The 24,370-nt window shown below is 36.8% G+C and overlaps 1 protein-coding gene across 5 annotated transcripts; it reads left to right on the top strand.

Moving 5' to 3' along the window:
- Nucleotides 1-11,887: 11,887 nt before the first annotated feature.
- Nucleotides 11,888-24,058, top strand: LOC107557232 (arfaptin-2-like). 5 transcript variants are annotated; one of them, XM_016240575.1, is made up of 10 exons: nt 11,888-12,144; nt 16,086-16,196; nt 17,455-17,511; nt 18,626-18,734; nt 19,413-19,475; nt 20,689-20,804; nt 21,405-21,626; nt 22,232-22,389; nt 22,947-23,121; nt 23,218-24,058. In XM_016240575.1, the coding sequence occupies exons 2-10, from the start codon at nt 16,098-16,100 to the stop codon at nt 23,371-23,373; spliced, it is 1,155 nt and encodes a 384-aa protein (XP_016096061.1). In that variant the 5' UTR covers nt 11,888-12,144; nt 16,086-16,097; the 3' UTR covers nt 23,374-24,058. The 5 variants fall into 5 exon arrangements, with proteins under 5 accessions (XP_016096061.1, XP_016096063.1, XP_016096062.1 ...); XM_016240576.1 differs by having other exon boundaries at nt 11,889-12,144; nt 17,455-17,487; nt 23,218-24,057; XM_016240577.1 differs by lacking the exon at nt 17,455-17,511.
- Nucleotides 24,059-24,370: the final 312 nt, after the last annotated feature.

Here is a 24,370-nt window from a genome sequence, read left to right as displayed (position 1 = left end):
AATTTAAGTTCATACATTTTCATTAGAATCTTCTGATCCTTAAAGTCCTCAAAACTATATCTGTAGAAATGCATTAACTTGTTGGCAGTACTGGGTAGTAACTGATTACATGTAATCCGGATTACGTAATTAGATTCCAAAAACTAAGTACTCATAATATGGATTATATTACAATTTTAAAATGCTCATAATCAGATTACAGTTGTTTTTATGGATTACATGATTACATATTATTCATAAAATGTCAGTAAATTATTAATAATTTATTGATTCTCCCTAATTCTTCTTTTTTTTCTCCTTTACTGTTTCCTTTCCAAAAATCTTACTTTGTTTCACCATTTAGCTTTGACTATACTCACAATATAGAATGTTCATGTAAATGTCATTTAAATAGTTTTAATGTAAATAACCCTGGTGTGATGCAATGTTTAATGCACTTCATAATGTTGATATCAAATATTTTTTTCTCTTTCTTTTTAAATCAATATGGAAGATTTAATGGTAAATTTAAAATAAGGTAAAAAAAAAAAAAGGTTAAAGAAGTAAAAGTAGTTAACAAGGTAAAAAGTAATCTATAAGTAATCTAAAAAGTAGTCAGGATACATTACCTAAAATTTTCAAATATTTTGTAGATAGAACATGTTGTTGAAAATATTTTTGCTGGGTATTCATATATACACTTCTACACTTTAACCAGCAAATGTCCTTAGTGTGCAGAGATTCAAGTGCTTCGAAAAAATAAATATATGGCAGCACAATTGATTCAACTGAATCCAATTTTCAAACATTTTTATGAAACTGGAACATGGCAGGTCTGGGCTAAAACATTGCTCACGTGACGTGTCGGAGCGCACACAAAATGCCAGGATCTCCAACATTTACTCACTTCATAGAGAATAATAACCTTTCAGCAGATTATTTGTAAAGATGTTAATTCACATCATGTCGTCTTGTCATCTCTCAAGGCTATATGCTCTGTCCAGGCTGCTGGCCTGTGCTTTGGCAGCTCCCATGTGTTCTTACTTGTTTCCACTGCTTTATTTTCATTATCATAAGACCCTTGGCCCGAGATCCACAGAGAGGGGGAAAGATGTAACATATGGTTAAAACACATTACAAAAATAACAAATGTTATCTTGTTTTTCATCTGTAAATAGCTGTAGTAGATGTTTGTGATTGAGTATTTTCGGTTTCAATTACTGTAGATGCATAAAATCAATTGAAATCAACTGATACACTTGAAACGAAATACTTATTACTTTAGATCATTGTATTAATATTTCTCAAACAGATATTGCCAAGTATTGAACTTCTGCAATTCATTCAGCCTGAATCACTTAATATATGTTATTTTACTGCCTTGCAAGCTCAGATATTTCCTTAGTAATGGCAAATGTACAATATTTATAAATTTAATGGCACATTTTGATGTGTAATTGTACCACAGGAACCCTTGCCCTGGTCCATCTCTGCCTCCCAATGCAACACTATTTATGGCTCTCCTGGGACATGATGTTGAGAAATGAAGTGGCCTGAACATGAATAAACGATGAGCACAAAACCTCTCATTTTTTCCAAGGTGATGCTTTACCTTTTCATGGCACCAGTGGTTCTTCACTTTAGAAGTGGGTGATTTATTTAACCAACAACATATTTATTTGTCTGTTTGGACCTTTTGCAAAATTGATTTCCCCCAGAAGAGTGCTGGATTTGATCTGTCTAGTGGTTCCAGTCAAGCCTCCTCTACACTATTACAGATCAGGTTGCTGTAGAGATCAGACCAGGCATTATGCTCGTGAAGAGCCAGAGCCCTGCCAACTTGATCAGCCCGCAAATATGATACACCTTGACAGAAGGAAGAAATGACTCTGTGTTGGGATGAATAGGGAGTTCAGCACATAGCCTAAATCCATTCATTCCTCTGAAGTCTCCAAGAGGTTTATAGGGTGAGGTGATGGGGTTTAGTACTGAGCTGTACTGGATCATGCTCAGAAAAAAAAACCCTGATCTGGATGTATATGTTGCCGGGAAAGGTAAAGTCAAAAAATGGGTGCTGACTTTTAAAGTCACGCAATCTAAGATAAAAATAATTCACCTAGATTATTTTGAACTGTGTAATTTCATCCAAGAGCAAGTCATGCACCTTGGCAGTTTATCCACTAATAGTCATCGAAGCAAAAAAGCATGATTCAGCTCCAGGGAAATAAAGTCCATCTGTTTGGTCACAAGACATCAGAGATGTTGTGTGAATCACTGACATGTTGCATGCTTTGATTTCATTTTCTCATGCCACTGCGTGCCAAACAGCCCCTTGTTTTTCAGCTGACACATAGGAAAGGGTTACCAACTTCCCAAAAGTGATGCGATTCTAGTCTGGCAGAGTACAGTATACAGCAAAAAATAGCTTTGTACAAACACAACAATGACTTTTGTTCAAAACAAAGTAGAGAGTAGAGTAATGCCCCAATCATTATAGTGGTAAAAGATTTCTGGCCAACAGTTCTGTGATGTGTTACAGTAAAGAATACAGTACAAAATAATCATTTTAAGATCCAGATTATTAAAAACAGTGGAAAATAAATTCAGAAGAGCACTGGAAAAATTGTGACAAAATACACAAATCAAGACTGATATGTGAGGACATTTTGTTTTCAATATTAGCTGTTTTATTGTTTGAGTAATTAGTTGTACAGCATATGTGATATTTTTATAACTATTGTAAGGATGGTTTCCCTACGGTGGTTCAGGCTGTAGGATTGCCGAATGACTAAAGAAACGTTATCAGCACGATGGTATAAAACTGTACATTTCTAGTCTATTACCACCCACTGCCACTTATACCAACGACGGAAATAAGTACAGTTAGAATAGCTAAATATGTGGGAGAGCGTTGCTATTGAGTGACTATTGTATTGCAATAGGTAGCACTTTAATATTAACCTTGAATCAAGACTAGTTAGCAGATAATTAATAATTGAAATGGTTTAATAACAATATTTTGTTATGGTTACACTTGAATTGGTTACAAAATAGATGAAGGATGGTAAAGCATAGTTAATTGTACCCAACATGTAAAATATTACCTGAGAGAAAGAGTTAGAGAGAGGAAGAAAAAGAGGGAGAGAGGGCAGAGACCCAAGAAGAGCTCCAACAAAGAAAAGAGGCAGCAAAGGAAAGAGGCCGCAAAGGAAAGAGACAGAGCAACAGTTACAGTCCTCTTTTATCCCTTCCTTGACCATGTGACTAAAAACCAAATGTGAGACATTCAAACTGACCAATTAGCAGATTATAACTTCACCCACAGGGCAAAAGGTGTGACAATTAGCAGACCCCCGGTGTATACACATGTTGGCCTACAGGCCTTGATCACTATCAGCACCTCTGTGCCTTCAGGAATTCCAAATGGCCCTTTTGTTACTGAAGATAGGTTTGGGACAGGAAAGCAGAAGTCTTTGATCATTTTTGACCTTACACTATATAACTATTTATTAACGATTACATTTGGTATTGCTCTTTTATATACATATCAAGTCAAAAAGATGCTCAATATAAGCATGACTTTGCAACCTGCCAGACCATATTTCTCATATTAAACTGCTCTTTAAAAAAAAGTCAAGTAGGTTTACAAAAATATTTTGCACTGTAAATAAGAGCAATCCAAAGTTATCTCAAACTCCAGTGAATGGCCATTGATGGCTCAGCGTCTCCAAAAACAAACATGAACAAAAATAAAAATAAAATAAAATAAAAGCAAATAAGATGTTCAACCAAAAGGTTTTTATAAAATGTATTTTATTACATTATAAAATTAAAGTATAAATTAGTACTATTTTTTATTGCATTATAATTTACTCATCCTCATGTTGTCCCATATGGACTTTCTGTATGAAACCTTTGGTCCCACTTTATAGGTGGCCTTAACTACTATGTACTTACATTTTAATTAATTATTTGGTACACTTATTGTGTACATGTTTTTACATTGTACTTATATTTTTACAAATACCTATATGTAATTACATCTGTAATTAATTTCTGTAATTACATTTATAATTACACTGTTGACCCTTACACCTTAACCCACCCTTAAACCTACCTATACCACCAAACCAGTCCCTAACCTTACCCGTATCCCACCTCAATAGCAGCAAAAGTGTTTTGCAATACAATATGAACACAATAAGTACATAGCACTTATTTTCGGATGTAGGTATATAGTAGTTAAGGCCACCTAATACAAAGTGTAACCACACTTTTTTGTGCATTTGCATCATTTCTGGAGCTTAAAAGATCCAGTCTTATGTCACCCATATAAAAAAGTAAGTAATCCAGGTTGACATGAGGGTGAGCAAATTATGATAGTTCTCATTTTGGGGTCAACTATTCCTGTAAGTGTTCAAATTACTTAGTATAAAACCGACAGTTTTTTTAATGTGCTGTCATTTATAAATGCATTAATACTGTCTATGATACTCAGTAGTCTGTTTCCCCCAATCTCTCCTCTTAGCCTGCGTATATCCCTTCTTTGTGGAGGTATTATTAGCTGGCAGGAGAGGAGAGAAAGTGATGGAATGCAATAAGAACATGGATGCAGGGTCTGGGAGACAAGCATAAACCAAACACACTCAGTACCCTTATAAGGGCATCACCATTGTGATTATAGCTTTGCTGACACATTCGCTCAAGATATGAGCTGAGCTGGGTTTTCTCAGGATGGATTCCTCATGTGGAGCACTGCATAATGAGAGACTGTGTCTTGACGGTTTATGAAAACTGAACGCTAGAACGTTCTGGTGGTTTGTTGTTTGGGATTGGTCACAGCTTGCACATTAGAGCTATTTCTGCATGTGCTCGACATGTGTGTGGAGACTCAAAGCACACACTCTCATAGAGTAATGTTAACTTCACGTCTAAATAGCTCTTAAACAGGGAATTGCTGTGAAAAGGTACAAATCTGGCAACATGATATATTGAAATTTCATGCCAGTCTATTTATTTTATTTGTTCGTTCACTAAATGCTATATGTTGTTCAGCTAATAAATAAGGTCATTATTTATTGTTCAGCTATTTTTATGAATTATAATTTTATATTGTTGTATATTTTATATTATTATTATTTAAAATAACTTTATATTCTTTGATTGTCTTTTTTCATCAGTTAGCTGACACAAACATTACATTTCTCACCATTTGATCGGGTTTTATATGACGGCTTATATGAAAATATATATTTGCCCCTAAAGAAAAGAATCTTGCAAAGCAAAGATATTATGTGCAATAATAATTTTATATAGATACACACAGACCTCACTTAATGATGACACTCAACATCATTAAGCAAAATGATGAGCTCTTAACATCACCACACAACAAATAGCAACAGCAACAGTCAGCAAAAAATAAAACACAGAGACTATAACGCTAAATACATCATTAATTCATGCTGCAATGCTTGCTGGGTGCTTGCAAGTCAGTGATATTGTTCAGTATAAAAATTTCTGGTCTGCAAATACATTTGGGGGAATATTTTTGGTCTAACCAGTGTTATTTTGATATGCTATTATAGTTTTTATTTCAATCTGACTTTTGCTTGTATATATTGGTTTTCATTTTCATTGTAGTTCAAGTTTTAGTCACTTTGTTTTTTTTTCAATATGTCTATATAGTTTTAAAAAATTATTATTTCAGTTGTAGTTTTAGTTATTTTCATACATGAAGTTAACCTAAATGAAAATGAGAAATATGACTAGTTTTTATGTTATGACTTTTTAAATATTTTATTTCAGTTTTCAAGCATATTTTTCAATTTCAGTATAATAACCCTGACTGAAAGCCTAACTGTACACAGACTTATTTAATTATTTATTTTTGGCATCTCATCAGCAAATTAGACTAGTGCCATGCATTTATGTAGATTCTAAAATGTCTACATAACATGTATTTTTATGTAGATTCACATTTCTGAGTATGTTTTTAGCAGTACTCTTTCAAACAAGAATTGTACTAATTTAACAGTGATGAAATGCCAAATAAAACAGTGAAAATGAACATATTTATGTACCATTTACAACCTTTGTAAGCGACCTCTATATAAAACTTTCAGCTCTTGGTATGTGTTCTGTCCTTCGATGTTGATGTTTATTTGGCTCTGTTCCTTAAACCTGACTTTGTAAAGCGGCCTTGGGTGTTGGTAAGACGCTATATAAATAAAAATTATTATTAATCTTCATTTGGCTTTCAATATCAAACCACAGTTTCTAGCTATTGGTGCTAGTCTAGACCAATAACTGTATTCTCAGTGTTCACTTAATGAGAAATAATAAAATGTCTGAGGATGCAAGTAAGTTTAGAAACATTTCCAAAAAAAAAAAAAAACAGAAGTCCTATTATAAATGACCTCTCTACAAACGTGTGGCCTATAAAATTAAACTTAGTGGCTGGTTTCACCAGGCCTGCTATATTTGTCATTGTCCATAAAGCAAGTGCAGGTGGGTTTAGGCGATGGGCAGTCTGGAAGAGAAGTGTACGCTAAATCTAGATGATTTATTTACTCTGTGTTTAGCCGAATAGCTGTGGGTGCAAATAATCAAAGAAGCGAGCCGTTACTCACTTACAGGTGTTCACACATTATAAGAGACTGACCTCAAGCTGTGCCTCCCTTCAATTCCCAAACCACTGAGGCCCCCAGTACCTACAGGACCCCCTCACGGGTCAAAGGACACCCCCTTGCATTTATCTATCAGTACATCTTTCAGAAAGCAGTTCCAGATCAGATGACATCGGAGAGGAGTGTTCTGGAAAAGTTATTTGTTTTTGTGCAACTACTCGCTTTATTTAGAAAGAGAGCCTTGTCATTTTAAGAGTGGTTAAGGGAATGTTTGCTCACCCTCTTAATGACTTTGTCGAGGAAGACCATCCGTCTTTCTCTCTGCGCATTACAGGACTGAACCCCAGGAGGTGACCGCCTGGCAGATACACACGGTTTACATGGAGCCATGCTGGAGACAATGCTGCGGTAAACACAACATCACAAGGAGTGCATGCTTTTTAGTTTTGGAATGATAAATATTAGCAGATTTTAAATATTAGTACACAAATCTAGATTATTATGGCTACAGGCCTGAACATGAGCTGTTTATACTTGATGAATTGCATTGATTCATTTGAAATGAGGAAATCACACTATTAATTCACTAAGATTGAATTGAGAAGAGTCATTATGACAAATTCTGATGGGAGCAAGTGAGATTTCTGTAAATACAGCAGGAGTGTCATCACTTAAACTTCTTTGCACCTATGGTTCCATGAAGATCCTTTAAGTCCATGTAAACTTTCCATTGCACCCCACATTTTTTTTATAGTGGGAAAAGGTTCTTCAGATGGCTCTTTTAAGAACTGTTCACCAAAAGTTTCTTTGGGGAACCCAAAATAGTTCTTCTGTGGCCCTGCTACAAAAAACCTCTTTTGAAATCTTTATTTTTCACAATCTTTCGTTTAGAATCAGTTAGTGGAACACTGCCTTCAGCACACAGATTTGACTCCCAGTTTGGTTACAGTTCTATGAATCTGATTGAATGTGAAATAGTAAATTAGTGTCAAAAGATATCCTGACATAAACATACCAATCTTGCTTTAACTCTTCCTTTTCACGAGACAATTTATTGTTGGACCTCACAGGACACACTTGTATTCACAGCTGTAAATCTGCTCTTTCCTCCTCTCTCGCCCTCTTAGTATAAACAAATAACACCTACCAAGTGAATTCTTTGTTCATTTAGTGTGCCTTGAAGCAAATGAATTACAGATCTCTAATGATAAAGGCTTAGATAAATGAAGTCATTTTGGAACTCGATTTCGGTCCTCAGATATGGTTAAAGGTGATTTATGGGGAACATTTCGATTCCTTGGTCAGAAACAGCTCTGTGGAGAAAACAAGCAGAATTTCTGCAGCTGGCCATTGAGTTGCGTGTGAACACGTTGTCACAGAGCAATCTCCCACAAACACAGATGCGTAAATACACTCTCCTGCTATGCTCACAGAGAGAACCTCCAAACTGAGGAGGGCAAAGCCACATAGAGACGTTTTCCTCACGGTGTTTGAAACGCAGCGAGAGTTCAGTGCTTCTCAAATACAACAGCCCTGTTACTCGTTTAACTTTGCGGTTTAAATGCATTGGCAGTGTATTAGTGGCCCTTTGGCAGCAGTAGGCAACCATGCACTGTTAAATGGGTGAAAGTGAAAGCTTCTCAAGCCATCCTCGACACAGTTCATATCAAACAGGGAATTGTGGGAAGGTGCTATTGTGCAATGGCCTGGTAGATGCTGTAAATTATTTAGATGCTGTAAAATAAATTTTAAACAGAGAAACTTATGTGTATATATCTTTAAAAATTAATATAAAACAATATTATATTTGAAACTTACATTTCAGACACAACAATGTCAGTCTATATTTGTTCCAGCAATGAAAATTGTTCCAAACTAAGCCAAAGAAGAACTGACTCTCTGAGACACACATTAGTAAATCAGTGTGTCTAAATGAATTGGTTAAATAAATGATTCAATGATGCACTCAAAAAAGACAGCCACTTGTTTTGTTTCCTGAATGAATCAATATGTTTGAAATAATTGGTTGTGTGAATGATTTCATGATTTTACGAGGCTATCAGCACCGACAGCAAGTCGACAAATAAAATTTTCCTAAAAGATCTTTCATCTTTTAATCTTTAGTACCGTTATTTCCATTTTATTTTATTTCAGCTTGTTACAATTGATGACAATTATTTTAGTATTTGTTCTAGTTAACAATATCAACACTGTCTAGAAGTAGCTGCTCTATAATAATATGTAATTACATTACCTTAAATATTTTACATAATGTTTTCAGCATATTTTGCTCAGAACTTTTTGATTTAACTTGGGCCAGAGGAGGTTCAACAACGGCTGGCTCTGACATACGAAGACAAACTGGTGTGAAGACAAACTGAGCTGTGTGTGCTCATGGGAGCTGGTTTGGATCAGTCAGCAGCCTGTGATGTACCATGTCTCTATACTCTCTGGAGGGTGATTTGGGGCGAGAACGGTGGGCCGAAAGCAAGGGGCTCCAGCAGCTGCTTCTAGTTGTGCACCTTCGTGCAAATACACACATATGAACATATGTATGTACGTGTTCATACACACACAGCCTTTCTAAATGGCATCTAGTTCCTCATGAAAGATATCGAGGTGGGATGTTGGGGTCATCCGCTGAGCCAGGAGTGCAGTTTGGTACTTAATCTCATAAACATGACTCTGGATTCTTCACAAGTGATGGCAGCATTCCAGAGCTGATCCCACAGGTTGCTTTAGCACTCGCATCCAGGAATCAGTCATCTGTGCTTTGGTCCGGACTCAAGTAAAAAGAACCACACTGAGGGGATATCAAGTACATACACAAGGTGTGCTGTGTCTTCTTATTGCTGTAGCTCAGCTGGTAGAGCATGGCGTTAGCAACGCCAAGGTCATGTATACATATAGTATATCTTCATTGCATTGTAAATTGCTTTAGATAAAATACAGTGCCTGTGTCAAACCGATGAAAGCTTTTTGCTTGTAATATACAAATAATAAGCCATTTATTTACTGATAAACAATGATACAAAGACTAAAAAAAGTTCAAATAATGCTTGGCGTAACAGTCGGTAAAATAGAATCAGCAATAAATCTTTTCATACTGGCATGTGTACTGTCCACCTTGTGCAAGACAGTAAACACCAGCAGGATCTCTTTCATGACCTTACTTACAACTGTTTTTCTGAGTTCACTGATGAGAGAGTTAGTCAAAACCAGACTGTATTCAGAGCCAGAGGGTGAACAGCTCAATGTTAAAAGAACAGCTCGATCAGGATCTCATTAGAGACGTTTTATGATGAGGGACGTGAAGAATTTGGCAGCGTGAGAAGTACAAATCACGCTTTGCTGACGTGTGTCGATGTGTGGCAGCTGTACTGGCCGGATTTCACCTGTTATGACGTGCATCCGATTGTAAACTACCAAACGTCAAACGCACAAACATGTCAAGACGAATGCAGCCATTTAAGGTGAACGAGGTTACAGAGAGGTGGTGGCTAGTTTTCTCTTGTACAACTTTCAAAACATAGATTCTCATGCAATCACTAACATTCATCTGTGTAGGTTACAGCACCACCAAGTGGATCATGTATGAGTCTGTGACAAATAAAGATGTTCAAATGGTATATATATTATCAAAATAAAATCAAAATGAATCAGTACAAATTGAATTTTTATTATTTTTACTCAATTAAAAGATCCAGAAAAAGAGCATCACATCAGTGACCCTTTGAGTATTTGGGAAGTTCAGGTCACCAAATAATATTTTTACAAGTCTGAGGGGCTGGTTTTCCATTAAGTTCCTCTTTTTTTGGCTAAAACTAAAGTGCGGTTTGAAATACTTTCCTTGTATCCTTGTATACTTTCCTTGAGCTTGTTTTACGTGTATAATGACTGTGGGTAGTGTGTGAGTTTGTGTGTGGGGAATGTTTACAACATCACTGTACGTGCAGATCGCTTGTTAAACAAAAAGTCATACGTGCAAGCTCCACATTGCAGTGCCGTTACAGTGCTGTGATATATAAACCAACAAAAAACAGTGAAAATGTTGGCAGCTGAGGGAAACTTCTGAAACACCTCTAAAGAATGACAAGTGGACCTGTTAACAGCCTTCACCTGCCAACTTAAGGTAGCTGCTTTAGAAAAATATATTACGCAATGCATTTACACATGATTGAGAAGGCCAACAATTGCATATTGCATTAATAACCATAAAAATCCCTTTATGTTTCGGATGGTTGTTTGTTTGATTCAATCAGAAAAGTTAATATAAAATGCAGAGAGAACCCCTGCTGAATTACTGAACACCAGGACCCACCACAACGTTGCTAACCTGAGGTTTGGACACAATCTCTGATCCCTGGCTTTTTTTTTTACAGACAATCTCATGGCACTTTGAGTGAGAAGCTGTGAGAAAGAGTTTGAGAGTGAGTGTGTGTAGCTGCTAGGTGGAATGAAAGAAAAATAGAATGGGACAGTTGAGTGGGACAGTTTTTTTTTTCTTAGTGTGTGGAATATTTGTACACATATTTTCAAATAATATCATTAACCATATTGTTTAAACGCATGATATGACTTCTAATTGATTGATTTTCCAAATTAATTTTTTATTTTTTTTCGGGGGACAAAATAATAGCCCTATAATATCTTAGTAGTAAAAAAACATTTTGGGAATTGAATGTGTATTTTCTGTAAGAAAAAGAAATCTAAACATCTTTGATATTCAATTCACATTTATATCGTTTTTTTCCAATGTCATTTCAAAGCAGAAAATGCACCTTTGATACAAACCATTCAATATTTTTTGCATTTTAGGGTTTAATTAGTTAATTATTGAAATTTTGGCAAGATAACAGAAATATAATTAATGCCGAGTTAGCAAATCTTAAAATCTCGACATCAGCAACTGTGAAAACCATTACACTGTTTCAGACATCTGCAGACAACATTTTATTCAGTATTCAGTATATACACTTCTGATATTTAATGCCTGCAAGTAATGTACCAAACAGATTCTCATCTGATAGAACACATTTTGCAAACAGTATAAACTGTGAGGATGACTTTACTTTAAAAAATGTCTGAGTCAGTAAGTGAAAGTCTGAGCAACATTGTTTTTGGACAAAACACTTTCTGGTGGTCTGTTAGTGATCTAAAGATGAGAGGTGTCATGTTGTTTTTGTCTACTACTGCAAAATGATTTTTTTCCCTCTTCCCTTCTCATCATGGCTTCTTCCTCGCGCTATCTGCATGTTCCACGTCGGCTAAAGGAAGGTCGGCGCCTGTCGTCAGATCCGCAAAGCATTTCGGGCTACTGGAGGCTGATTCGCCCAATAATACAAACAAGCCGCCAGTCATAGTGGAATCGGTTGAACATGCGAAAAGCCACCTGCTTATGAATTAACATAAATTTAGCCTCCATGAATGCATGCTTTTATTATTTCCTCACTCTTTTGGAAGTGGTAGTATATAGCTGCGATAAAATATCCAGCACGCGTGACAAATAGCTAATCCTACAATAGGAAACACACAGGTAAGAACCTTTTATGTTTTGTTTTTAATTTATGCATTCTTTATCGCACTAAGCAGATGTTGAATCAGAATTCATGTAGTGCATTGTGGCTATATGACGACAAAAAATAAGATGCGGCTTTAGCTAGCGATCTTGCTGATCCAAGTGTGGCATATTTGTCTTGATGCATGAAAAACGTTTTTTAAATGAAAGGGCGACATGGACGGTGGATGCTTGAGCCAGCTTGACACATTATAACAATGATGCGTTATGGGAAATAAAATACATAACTTAACTGTTTCACGGCTGAACACCATAAGGGCGATGATGTAATAAACATCTTCAAACGGAGTAGAAATCACGTGCTTTTATTAAGTGGGAAAAAAATGGATTAAAGGACATTTTTTCTCGAGTTTGTAAAGGTGAATGATGTCGTGGTTAAATGGCATAAAAATGGTCGCCGTTCACCTGTCCCACCTGTTCGCCCAGGTAGTTGCTCCGTGGGGTTTAGACACCACGCATATCAACGTTCACCGCTAGTTTAGACTTCCTGCATGTACTAACACATTTTTCCTTTGAGCTCATAACCGCATTTATGTTTTCAAGACTTGAGTATGTCACGTGCCAATAACATTCGAGTGCTGTCTGTGAATTCTTCACTGAACGAGTTGCTGTCTAGGCTAATATTGTTTGTTTTTTCTAACAACAATAAAAGCCTTCGTGATAAACAGGGGCGTCATGCACTCATTATTTTATATGTGTCGTCATGTGACACACAGCCACAACAGCGCTTATGTTTTATTTATTTTTTCCTTTTTATTCGAAGCATCCCCAAACGCATTAAATATGTTATGGCATGACACCCATATCTGTTAATTAAGTAAACAGACAGGTTTTTATGCATAGTTAATAGATTACATTATTAGGTTACTTTGACCATCATGCATAGATCAACATAATCTATAAAGGTGAGAATCAAGATATTTCATGATATAACCTAGTTAATGCGTTTAAAGTTAATGTGCATTTATTAAGTTAATGTGAATAAAAACATTGCAAGTTAGGCTACTAATCATAACACTTTCATTCAGTGTTGGGAGTAACGCATTACAAAAGTAATAATATTACAGTAGTATATTACTTTTTGCTGTAACGCAGTAATATAACGCATTACTAATACAATTTGGGTAATATTATTACTCGTTACAATCTCAGTAACGCAAGTTACAACAACATATTTTAACTCAAAATTAAGTGGTGAATTTACCAACACCGCAAAACAGCACCAGAGAAAAACTTCTGCGGGTAAAATAGTTTGTCTGTTTCCTGTTGCTGGAATTAGATGGTTGAGATGACTGCAGAGACGGATTCTACATTTGTGAGATGGACACCCTCCTGTTATTTATCACGTGCAATATGTGCGACTCCAAACTCTCAACATGGAGAAATAGCACGAGTAAAACCTGGAAACACCTGGACTGGTGCCACTAACACTGCTATTGGAGAGAGCTGCGGGGTCGGAGAAGTGAAAAAAGGTGGCGGACGAGCGCAGACAAGCAACAAAAATGAAGTTTAACTAAAATAACAAAATCTGTTTTTATTAAATCATAGTGTATGTATAAAATGAATGAATATGTGAAATATCTGCTTTAAATAGCCTAATTAACAGATTAACAAAACGAAAGGAAAAGACTGAGAGATATGCTGCTGAGTTTGGTTCATAGGCTATTTGTGTGGCGCCGGGCTCTACGAAAGTCCACGGAAAGGAAACAGAGATGACAGAAATAAAAGTAAACACATTGCAGTTTCGAATGATCTGTATGACCAAAAATGACGGAGTATTTTTTTATTGTTTGTTTCTGCTGTTCGATCGCGCCGGCGCCTCACTCACACACACAGGCCTACAGCATTGCAAACGTTGCAGCCTGTTCTTTATCAGAATAAAATAGTCAACCAAACGTATAGATACACTGGTTAATTTAATTATTTTAAAGTAACTCAAAAGTAGTGTAACGCATTACGATTCAGAGACAGTAATATTGTAATGTAACTAATTACTTTCAAAAGACAGTAACTAGTAATATATAATGTATTACATTTTGGAAGTAACTTGCCCAACACTGCTTTCATTGTACAGAAAGAGAGCAAAGAACCTTTACATTATCAAAGAACATTTTCACTGACAGTCTAGTTCAAGCACTCTCAAAAACTCACATTAAAATCACTGAAACTAATTAATGTCTTACAGATTTGTTCACACATTTGCACTTTGTTGTTTCTGACAAGAGAATTGCCAGCCAGCCAACACAGATTTGAATTTAACAGCTGATGATATGATGCACTGAACGTTCTAATCACGCCGGTGTGATTGTATTAAATATAGAAAATATTAATCGGCTATTTTTTTTTATTTTGGAAGCTGCATTCAAAATCCACTTGGCTCAGAAATCTGAGGGGGCATGTGAATAAAAGTCATTGCCAACAGTTGACTAAATAGAAATACAATTGTTTCGTTGTTTGTGAGGAAAATGTATATTGTATGTAAAATGTACAAGCAACATAATTACACTTTAGTTGGAAAAAAAATCTGTCCAGCCACCCTGGCATGTTTCCAGATGAGCTATTCTGGAGAGTTTGCATACTGTATATGACAACAGGTTGCTAAAATGTCATCTAAATTGATGCCAGATGTCCTTCTGAATAATAGCATTTCTACAGTGGATTGTGAGTGTCATCCTCACAGCATCTTTCTGTAGGTGATGATAGTTCAAAGTATTCATATGTAAAAAAAAAAAGAAAAAGTCATTCACATCGACAGGTAGCTGGTAAATCAAAGGTGAGACTGCAAGCCACAAATTGAAACATTGCTTTCTGGCATAAGGATTTTGCCACAGTTTCGTTACGCTAAGTAAATGGTGCTAATTTTAATGCCTTCAATAAGGTCACATCAGCCCACATCCCATGACCATGGTCCTATCCCCTGCATTCCATCATTATTGTAAAGTAGCACTTGCACTGGCTCACCGCCATCACCACTGCTGCTCACTGAGTGCAAATTTATTAATGCCAGTTTTCCATTCCTGTGGTTTACAGATAAGACCTGAACCATTAGCTTTTATCCTGCCTAAATTTCATGCTCTAGCACTCAGGAGAATTAAATGGCTCTTCTGTGAAGGCAGACTATGATGCCTCTGCTCGGTTCGGCCCTTTGAGCACCGAGCCTCCCTCTCTGAGCGCTTGTCTAAAGCTGAAGCTTAGACGAACTTGCATGAGTCACATGATTGGTACATAGCTCCCAGCATTCCTATATTTTCCTCTGCCTATTGAGGAGGCTGAGCCTGGGAGCTTTATGAGAGCTAACAATGAAAGCCTGCTTGAGAAGTTGCTCACTCATTGCTGTGAAGCACCTCCTGCAGGTGTGGGAATGGACTCTGAAGGAGTAACCAAAGCAAGTATCGATGGAAATACCTAGAAACTTGAAGGGGTTTTTAACCAAGTTAATTCATTTGAAGTGAATGATCTAGTCCTTGAACTCCATGGCAGTTCCTTTCGTGGTAATGACTGGGTTGGGCTCTGTCAGATCTGATAAGTGTGTTTCAGCAGTACATTCCTGAGTAAACTCTTTTCCATCTACAGCTTCCGGCAAACGTATGTGGAATATAGAAGGCCTTATAGATTTTACAATTAAAGGGATATTTTTCCCCAAAGTACAATGTGTTTTCGCAAAATTATGTGTTAAGTAGAATGACAGCAGGCCTTGTTTATCATTCACTTCGACCTTGTGAGCCTGTTATAATCTAGCATTTGTTGTCTGAAGTGAGGTCTGGTGGTCTGCATTGTTAATTATCAGCTTTGAATTTATGAATATATTTTTCCGAAATGTCACAAACAACCTTTTGTAATATATTGAAGAGCTCCGTTTTATTTTCTCATCTTTTTCCTTATCTCACTCTCTCTTTCAGTATCACTCCAGTATGGCGGACAGTTTGATGAGTAAAGCAGCCACTATGGAGATTCCTATTAACAGTAATGGGGACTCTAGGAATCTGGCAGAAGATGACAGCCTGGAGCAGGTGAGCGATACATGGTGATTCAGGTAAATTCAGATACAGTTTACCTGAACTCACCCTATTGGTTGGGTTTTTTTTTTTTTTTTTTTTTTTTCGTTTGCAAAGTTGAAGCCAGATCAAATCAACAAAGTGTCAAAATGTGGATGGTTGAGGTTTGGAGTTAGGTTTTCGTAGAGTCTAAAATATAGCTGTCTGCCCAGTTGGTTTAGTTTTGTTGCAGGTTTTACAATATCAGCCATGAGAAAAGATCTTAAGGTAGCAGGTGGTGCAAACATTGCAGTTTATGATTGTCCAGCTTTTTCTTGAAGACTTTAAATCCATTAAAAATAAGGTTGTCAGGCACGTTTATAAGTAATTATTCATTTCATAAAAATGGCTTGTGGCGATACTTCAGTGTAAATCTAATGTGTCTTACTTTTCTTAGGCTTTTAAGAAGTAGAAAGCTAATTCAGCCAAGCACAAAGTGTTCAAATCTCTGTATTGTTGAAACCATTGGAAAGAAAAGGTAAAGTGGTAATGTTGTCACAAGACACACCTCTGTAAGACAACTAAACCGAGGCCACTGGATCCGGGAGAAGACATGTTAGGCAAACAGACAAGTAGTAATATTTGCTAGGACGTTGAATCATTCCTATGAGGAAGTTAAGGTTCTTTGTTTTAGTTTGTTTTTAATTTTTTCCCTTTTAACATTTTCATGTTATGTCCATTTTTAAAAGCTCATTCTAGGATGACTGTGGCTGATCATGTTCACAGTTGCAATAATGGCTCAGCTGAAAGCAGATGGTACTTTGGCGTTACACTGTGTCTTTAAATAGATCAGGAGCATTGAGCCAGAATGTGACAACAGACTTTCTAAATGTTCTTGTCTTTCTTTACCCAGAGAGAGAAAGAGTGGCATCAGTGTTTTCTTTTTAATCATACCTTTGTTCACTGATGTTTGGATTGACGGGGATCTGTTAGCAACCCAATTTATGACTCATGATTAATAAAGAGGGCTTATTCATTGCTTAATTAGGGCTGAAATTATACAGAATAGTGTAACTCCATGCATTTTTTCTTTTATTGTCAAGCCTGGAAGCCTGTCTTTATTGTATTAACAGGTGCTAATTGGCCGCAAAATATGGATTCCATTGTGTTTGATGGTTTACTTCATCATCGCTGTGTTCAAGTCTGATTTTGTTTTACATTGTGCTTCATTTTTGGTTTGTTTATCATTCTTTTTGTCTTTTTGTTGTCATGTTCTTCCCCGATGTCTGTGCAGGCTACAAAGATTCAGTGGAGCTTAAGAGAGAAGGTAGGGAGTCCCACAGGCCTCAGGGTGAGAAGGAACACTGGGAAGGGTGGCAGAGTGTGTGTGTGTATGTATGCCTGCACGTGTATGTCTTTCCAGCAGATAACGATTTTAGTTCTCCCCATAATCTGGTCACAATGGACAGGATGTTTTTCAAATCACATGCATTATTTTTTGGCCTGTGTCACCCCCTGTTAATCAGTGTTTGAGGTCAGATACAAATCCAAATGATACATATTTTATTTGTTTGATTTGAAAAACATCCTGTTTTGTCTCTCTGTGGTATTAACCCATGGGTAGCTACCTTTTAGTAACTATTAACTCTGTATGTTCAACGACATTTTTATTAACCTTTACAATTAATTTTGTTTTGTTATAAAGGGGGTATTGCATACAGTACAATGACTGAATCTTTTTTTTTTTTTTACATCAAGGGTCTCAGTCTTCTCAGGTCATGGTTTATGAAGCTTGCATTGGAAAGCCATTTAAATAATCGTTATTGATAGACATAGTCATATACTTGTACATTATATTGTAATTTGACTTTGTTTCTGCCACATTTATATGTTTAACTAAACGTTGTTATTTAACTTTAGTCAGAGTTTAATTAATGATATATTTAACACGTTAAAAAACAGCTGATCGAACCATTGCGGATTTGCAGAACTCCCATTAAAGACCCCTGTTTTATCAGCAATAATGTTTACAGATGTTGTTGTTTATTTGTGAGAGCTTTTTCTTAGTTTATCGTCTCAGATAACATGTAACACATTGGTGTGGGTTGTTGAGAGTTTTTATAGTCACTAATGTGACTTGTTTCAGATAACAGACTGTTTCTTTGTGCTGCAAATGCCTTGTAAGCTTTTACTACATCAAGGAAACGCATGGATTTTTCAGAGGGTTTGTTTTCACAGGAAATTAAATATGATATTTTTTACATGATTCACAGGCACATGATTCTTAATAATTCTGAGTCTAGTGTGATTCTAACCCTAAAATGTTCTTTCTAACATTTTACAACTTATGCCAATGTTTGTGTTTGTAGAAGTTACAGGAGTGGCTCATTTCATGAAAAAGAATGCCTAGGTTATAATATTACGGTCTTAAGATCTCTTCCTCTGTTTTGTTTACATTTCTGTAGGACTTACAGCAGGTTATGGTGTCTGGGCCCAACCTAAATGAGACCAGCATTGTATCAGGTGGTTATGGAGGTACAACAGAAGGCATCATTCCGACCAGTTCCATCAAAGGTAAAATTATGTTCTTCTAAAACCCAGTTGCTACTGCACTGTGCAAAATATCTTTTTTTTTAATGGACTGGGCAAAGAAATCTGTGTATAATTAGGCTAGTTTTAGATTCACTTGACCCCAATCAAAATTTGAGTTTTGTTATTAGTGATATTTACCATGTTTGGAATGACTTTGATGACATTTGTCTTTCTAAAGCAAATACATACATACATTTTTTCTAGATACACTTGGAATTGTACAATATGGTTTGCATAATTTCCACCATGGGTTTTCCACTCCTTTCTTTCCTATGGTGCAATCCAGAAGAGCCCCCAGGGCCTCCAGAGGCATTGGTCATTATGTGTATAGGTATTCATTGAGTCATGCTAAATGGCTTTAAAGTTTGACATTAACCAGAGTGAAAAAAGGCCACAGATCTGAAGAGACAAATGAGCTTCAGCTTTTAGTTTTTTTGTTTTAAATACATTTCCTCTGCAATGGAAAATGAGGCTAACGTCTGCAAAGTAACCCAAGCAAAACTGACTGCTTTTGATTTGATTTTAATTTAGTTACATGTGGCTAACAAAACCACTTCTTTTCTGGACAGGATTTGTGATTGTAAGGTGACCATCCTGGCCCCTTAAATTGATTCACTTCTGATTCAGTGAGGACCTTCTGTCTCTTTTACCCTTTCTCAGGCCCTGCGGTCCGTCTTAACACTGACTTTTTGGGCAACAGACGCATTCCAAATGAAGGGCAAGGTCATTCATTCGTAACGCATCTCTCTTCTTTCTTGTTTTCCACCTTCCCGTGGTGCCTTGAATTATAGTCCTTTTCAAAACTGTTTTTGTCTTTCCTAGACAGAGTATGGGATGATGTACTACAGGAATAAATTTAATCGCCTGGCTTTTCTTTTCTCTCTTAGCAGTTTGGACTGGGCTACATTTTCTCTCTCTTCTTTCTGGCAGGGTTAAGGTTGCTTTTTTCACTTGCAGGAATTTTGTAATGAGGATTCTTTTGTCATTTTCCTTTCAAAATCAGTTTAAACTTTAATCTTGCTGACTTTGCAGAGGAAATGTTTAGAAAAATCTGCTGCAAAATGGCTGTGTAAAATATGTTTGGGGTAAATCCTTTTATGTTTTCAGACAATACTTCTGAGACGCATACTACACAAACTGAGACAATGCTTTTTCTGATACTTCTAGTCACACTTTCTTTCTGTGTAAATTAATACTTGTTGTTAACAATAAATTACCAGACATATTGGGGTTTAAAATAAGTCATGTGATGTTAAGTGAACTGTACATTGTCTCACTCTGTTTGTCATGAGGCAGCCGATTTAACAAAAGTTGTATGCTTTCCTGTTTTCATTTCATCTCATTACATTATCACCTTCTCTCTCTCCCTTTTTCCCTTTCCCCTCCCTCCATCCTCCTGCTCTTCCTTCACATTCACACACACATACACGCTGACATTACATACTTTACTCATATGGTACAACCCATTCCATTGTAAAAATAATTTTCCCAATTGCCTAAATAATTGTAAAACATCTTGCATATCTACCACCTACTCCCTGTTCCCCATCATACTGTATACCCCCAACATCCCCTGCAATCCCTGGCCATGACCACCTCCAGACCTGCGAATGAAGTCTAGGGGTGTTAGCATTGCCCCAAGCCAGATTGCTGCGTGCCGAATAGCCCACCAATCAGAAGACATCCCAGGTATTCCAAAGAGCACTGGATCATTTAAGGGCTCTTTGGCGACACATTCCCCCTACTCAGTAAAACACTTTCATTTATTCACTCTCATCTCATCTGTTTCACATATATCTGATGCACTTTCAGAGCTGTCTCTGATGCAGTTATACCAACAATATCTGTAAATGATGTGTAAATAATGTGGAAGTATAGACAGTTGTACAGTGTATATGTAATTTGAAACTTACTGTAAGTATGTTCTGTGTATCAGGGTCCAACATGCATCATGGCAGTAGCAATTCCTCCATGACTGCAGAAGAGGCCACAAGAGGCGTTGCTGTGGAGAAATTTGACATTGTGAAGAAATGGGGCCTGAACACATACAAGGTTTGTCAATTAACTGTTTGTATTTTGTGATTAGTTGTCATGTGCCATTAACCACTCCTATTCTAAAGCCATTTCAATCATAACAACTCTCTGAACATTTTAGCATGGTGATGGATATGACAATGTTAATATATTTGCTCTTGGCGGAACAGATCTGCTACGCTGCTGCTGAATTGCTGCTGCTGTTGGTTATTGCTGTAGTTGTAGATTATTGCTGCTTCTGCAAGCGAGTACAGGAATTTGCTACTGCCAATGCATATAGCGATATGGTGCCATGAGTGTTTAAGACATACTGTCGCTGCACAAATAGCATATCAAATAACCCCGTAGCAGATCTATACAGGTGGAGCTGGGGAAGGTGGAGGGTTTCAGAGAACTCTAAAAGCGCGTTGCAGGAATCTCAAGTGAATGCCAGCCAGCCATATAAATGCAAGGCAGTAAGCTTATTGGCTGCATACGGAGCATGAACCAATCAGCTTGTGCCAAGTCGTTTAACTCTCTGAATATCATCAGTTACGTTAACACCCCGTCAGAATGCGCCATCTATAGTTTCATGACTGAACTATATATATTTGTATTTGTTATCCGTCTCTCTTTTAGTGCACCAAACAGATGATCTCTGAGAGGTTTGGCCGTGGCTCACGTACTGTGGATTTGGAGCTGGAGACTCAGATCGAGGTTCTGCGGGAAACCAAACGGAAGTATGAGAACATGCTGCATTTGGCACGAGCGCTAACCAACCACTTTTACAGCATGGTGCAGACGCAGCACGCCCTCGGAGACACTTTTGCCGACCTCAGTCAGAAGTCTCCAGAACTTCGGGTGAGGCAGCGTGGCCAACTTAAGATTTATGACATTTGTTGTGATTGCCATGCATAATTATGGGACTGTTGTAAACATACTCATGCATTTCATGCTGTTGCGGAATGTATAATTCAAACTGTCAGTGTTAAAAATAACTAGTGCTTACAGACGGGGAAGACTATGTCACCAAGCGCTAAAAGGCCACACTTATTTTTGGGTTTATTTTAGCATTTGTGTTTTGTTATTTATACATAACATCAGTAAAGAATGTCTCTAACATTGCTGGATGGATTGTCTAAAAATACTTAAACATGAAAGCTGATTGTTATCATGTACAGCTGAGTGTTATTTTAGTATTATTTATATACTATTATAGCATTTATTTAGTAATATTTTGAATTGGCTTTTATTTTAATATTTTCAGTTTTCCTTTTAATTTTTATTTTTCTGTCTAAATTTATTTTAATTTTAGTTTTAATCATTTTAGTACTTCAAATAATTTTATTCCATTTAGCTGCCAAGGCAATATTTCTAATTTTCATTTTTTCATCTAATATTTATATTTTGATTTCAGCTTTATATTTCAATTCAAAGTTTAGTTTTGTGGTATTATTCATGCACAGGATGAGTTCGGATATAATGCAGAAACACAGAAGTTGTTGTGCAAGAATGGAGAGACTCTGCTCGGTGCCATCAACTTCTTTGTGTCCAGCATCAACACACTGGTGAACAAAACAATGGAAGACACATTGATGACTATCAAGATGTATGAGAATGCCAGGTAAAAGCTACTCCAGCTCTGTAGCCTTTAGTATAGTGGCCCCCATTAGTTTTTAGGTTTTTTTGTTTTGTTTTGTTTTTTACAAGGTGCTTGAAGTGTTCCATTTGTATGCAATATGAAGAGGCACTGGGCCCTACTTTCTGTCAGGGCTGGAAATTCAAGCACTTGAATTGTGTTTTAGGTTAATTAGCCTGTGACGCTACTGGACGTTTGAGAGGGTCATTATACGTTACAGTTGTCTGGTTTAGTATCGAATATAGCAGACAAGATGGTATTGAATGAACTCGGTGTGAGGCACCAACAGGCATTGATAATGACTGGCCCTCTTACTCAGTCTTTAGACTGAAAAGAGAAAAATGAGTAGCATATCCTCTATCACAGTTATTTATTTTGTGTAGTACATGTTGAGATCTTTGAGAAACCTTTGATGCTTTGTGCTTTTATCTGATGCAGTACTAGCTACCTTTAATGTCAGATTTCATCATAAATAACTTTCAACTTTGGGCATCACATTGTATAAAAAATAATTTTATGTGGTATTTTCTGATCTCCTATAGGCTCGAGTTTGATGCGTACAGGGCAGATCTGGAAGAGTTGAACATGGGCCCACGGGACGCCGTTACTATGGCTCGTATCGAGGATGCTCAGCAGCTGTACCAGATCCACAAGGACAAATATGAACATCTTCGCAGTGATGTCAGCATCAAGCTCAAGTTCCTGGAAGAAAACAAGGTCCCCGACCACCCGCATAACTTCCTCTTGAAATCGCTCAAGTAGCCTGTAATGGATTTATTGTCTCTTGACATGATTTGTGTATCTCTCTCACAGGTCAAAGTGATGCACAAGCAACTTCTGCTGTTCCATAATGCCATCTCTGCCTACTTTGCTGGAAACCAGCAACAGCTGGAACAGACCCTCAAGCAGTTCAACATTAAACTCAAACCACCAGGGGATGACAAACCTTCTTGGCTGGAGGAACAGTGAAATGCCCGTTTACCCCTGGCTTCCTGTTACATGTCTTTAGCCACACAGAGCAACACAGTAGGACCACAAGAGACCAGCGTTCTGAGATGCTAGTAGAGACAGGGGCTCCAACAAAGCCTCCTTCACACTAGCGCTCTATATTTCTCTTCCTTGATTCTTCTCCTCCTCCTCCTCCTCCTCAACCGGTTCTTGCTCTGAGACTCTTTTCAAGTGTCTTGAATAGTTACCTCTAGTATGTAACCGATCCTTAAGGCTCCAATCAAATGTCAAAGGCATCAGTTTCGACTTCATCCCTGTAAATATCATTAAACCAACTGAAACAATCTTTCTGATATATCAGTCAGAACAGCTTTTTTTCTCTCTCTCTCATTGGCCACATTTTTAGGAACTTTTTCCTTTTGTTTTTTTGTGAAAAGCGTTTTATTTTGCTACTACTGTCTTTTTTCTGTATTGTAGATTTGGTTTTGTAGCTAATGGGGGATGCAAATTATCACAGAGCTTTCATTGTTCAGTGTCGGTGGTTCTATCAAAAAGTAATATTATTTTGATAAAATTCAGATATAGATTTATCTGATTTTGGTATTGCATCCTTGTACGTTTGTATGTTTACTAGGCCATAAGAGTACTGAGTCAATCCTTGTCCAGTCTATTATTTTATTAAAGTATTCTTTAAAATAGAAACTACGGATCCAAGGCACTTCTTCCAGTTCCAAAAGTTAAAAAGCCTTTATTCAAACATGGCTCACTCTAGAAACATAAAAAATTATTTAAAATACTTTAAATACATGAAATACTACATTTAATATGTAGAAAATGTTCGAATAGAAAAATGTTATGGACTGAATTTCATCAGATGTGGGTACACAGTTTCCTGCATGTTTTAACAATGTTCCGGAACATGAATCTAAAATCACTGTCTTTACTCAATATTGTTAATTTACAGCTTTGAATTTATGAAGCATGATTGTTTTCTCTTAAGGGAGAGGAGTGTTTTTTT

Source organism: Sinocyclocheilus grahami, unplaced genomic scaffold, assembly GCF_001515645.1.
Source record: "Sinocyclocheilus grahami isolate Dianchi unplaced genomic scaffold, SAMN03320097.WGS_v1.1 scaffold593.1, whole genome shotgun sequence".
NCBI lineage: Eukaryota > Metazoa > Chordata > Actinopteri > Cypriniformes > Cyprinidae > Sinocyclocheilus > Sinocyclocheilus grahami.
Note: the sequence above shows the minus strand (reverse complement) of the source record. Positions and strands in the feature narration are given on the sequence as shown.

Coding starts and splice junctions, on each gene's coding strand:
- LOC107557232 (XM_016240575.1), top strand. CDS start 16,098: ATGGCGGACAGTTTGATGAGTAAAGCAGCCACTATGGAGATTCCTATT. Junction 20,805..21,404: donor GGGGCCTGAACACATACAAG/GTTTGTCAATTA, acceptor TCTCTCTTTTAG/TGCACCAAACAGATGATCTC. Junction 23,122..23,217: donor AGTTCCTGGAAGAAAACAAG/GTCCCCGACCAC, acceptor TCTCTCTCACAG/GTCAAAGTGATGCACAAGCA.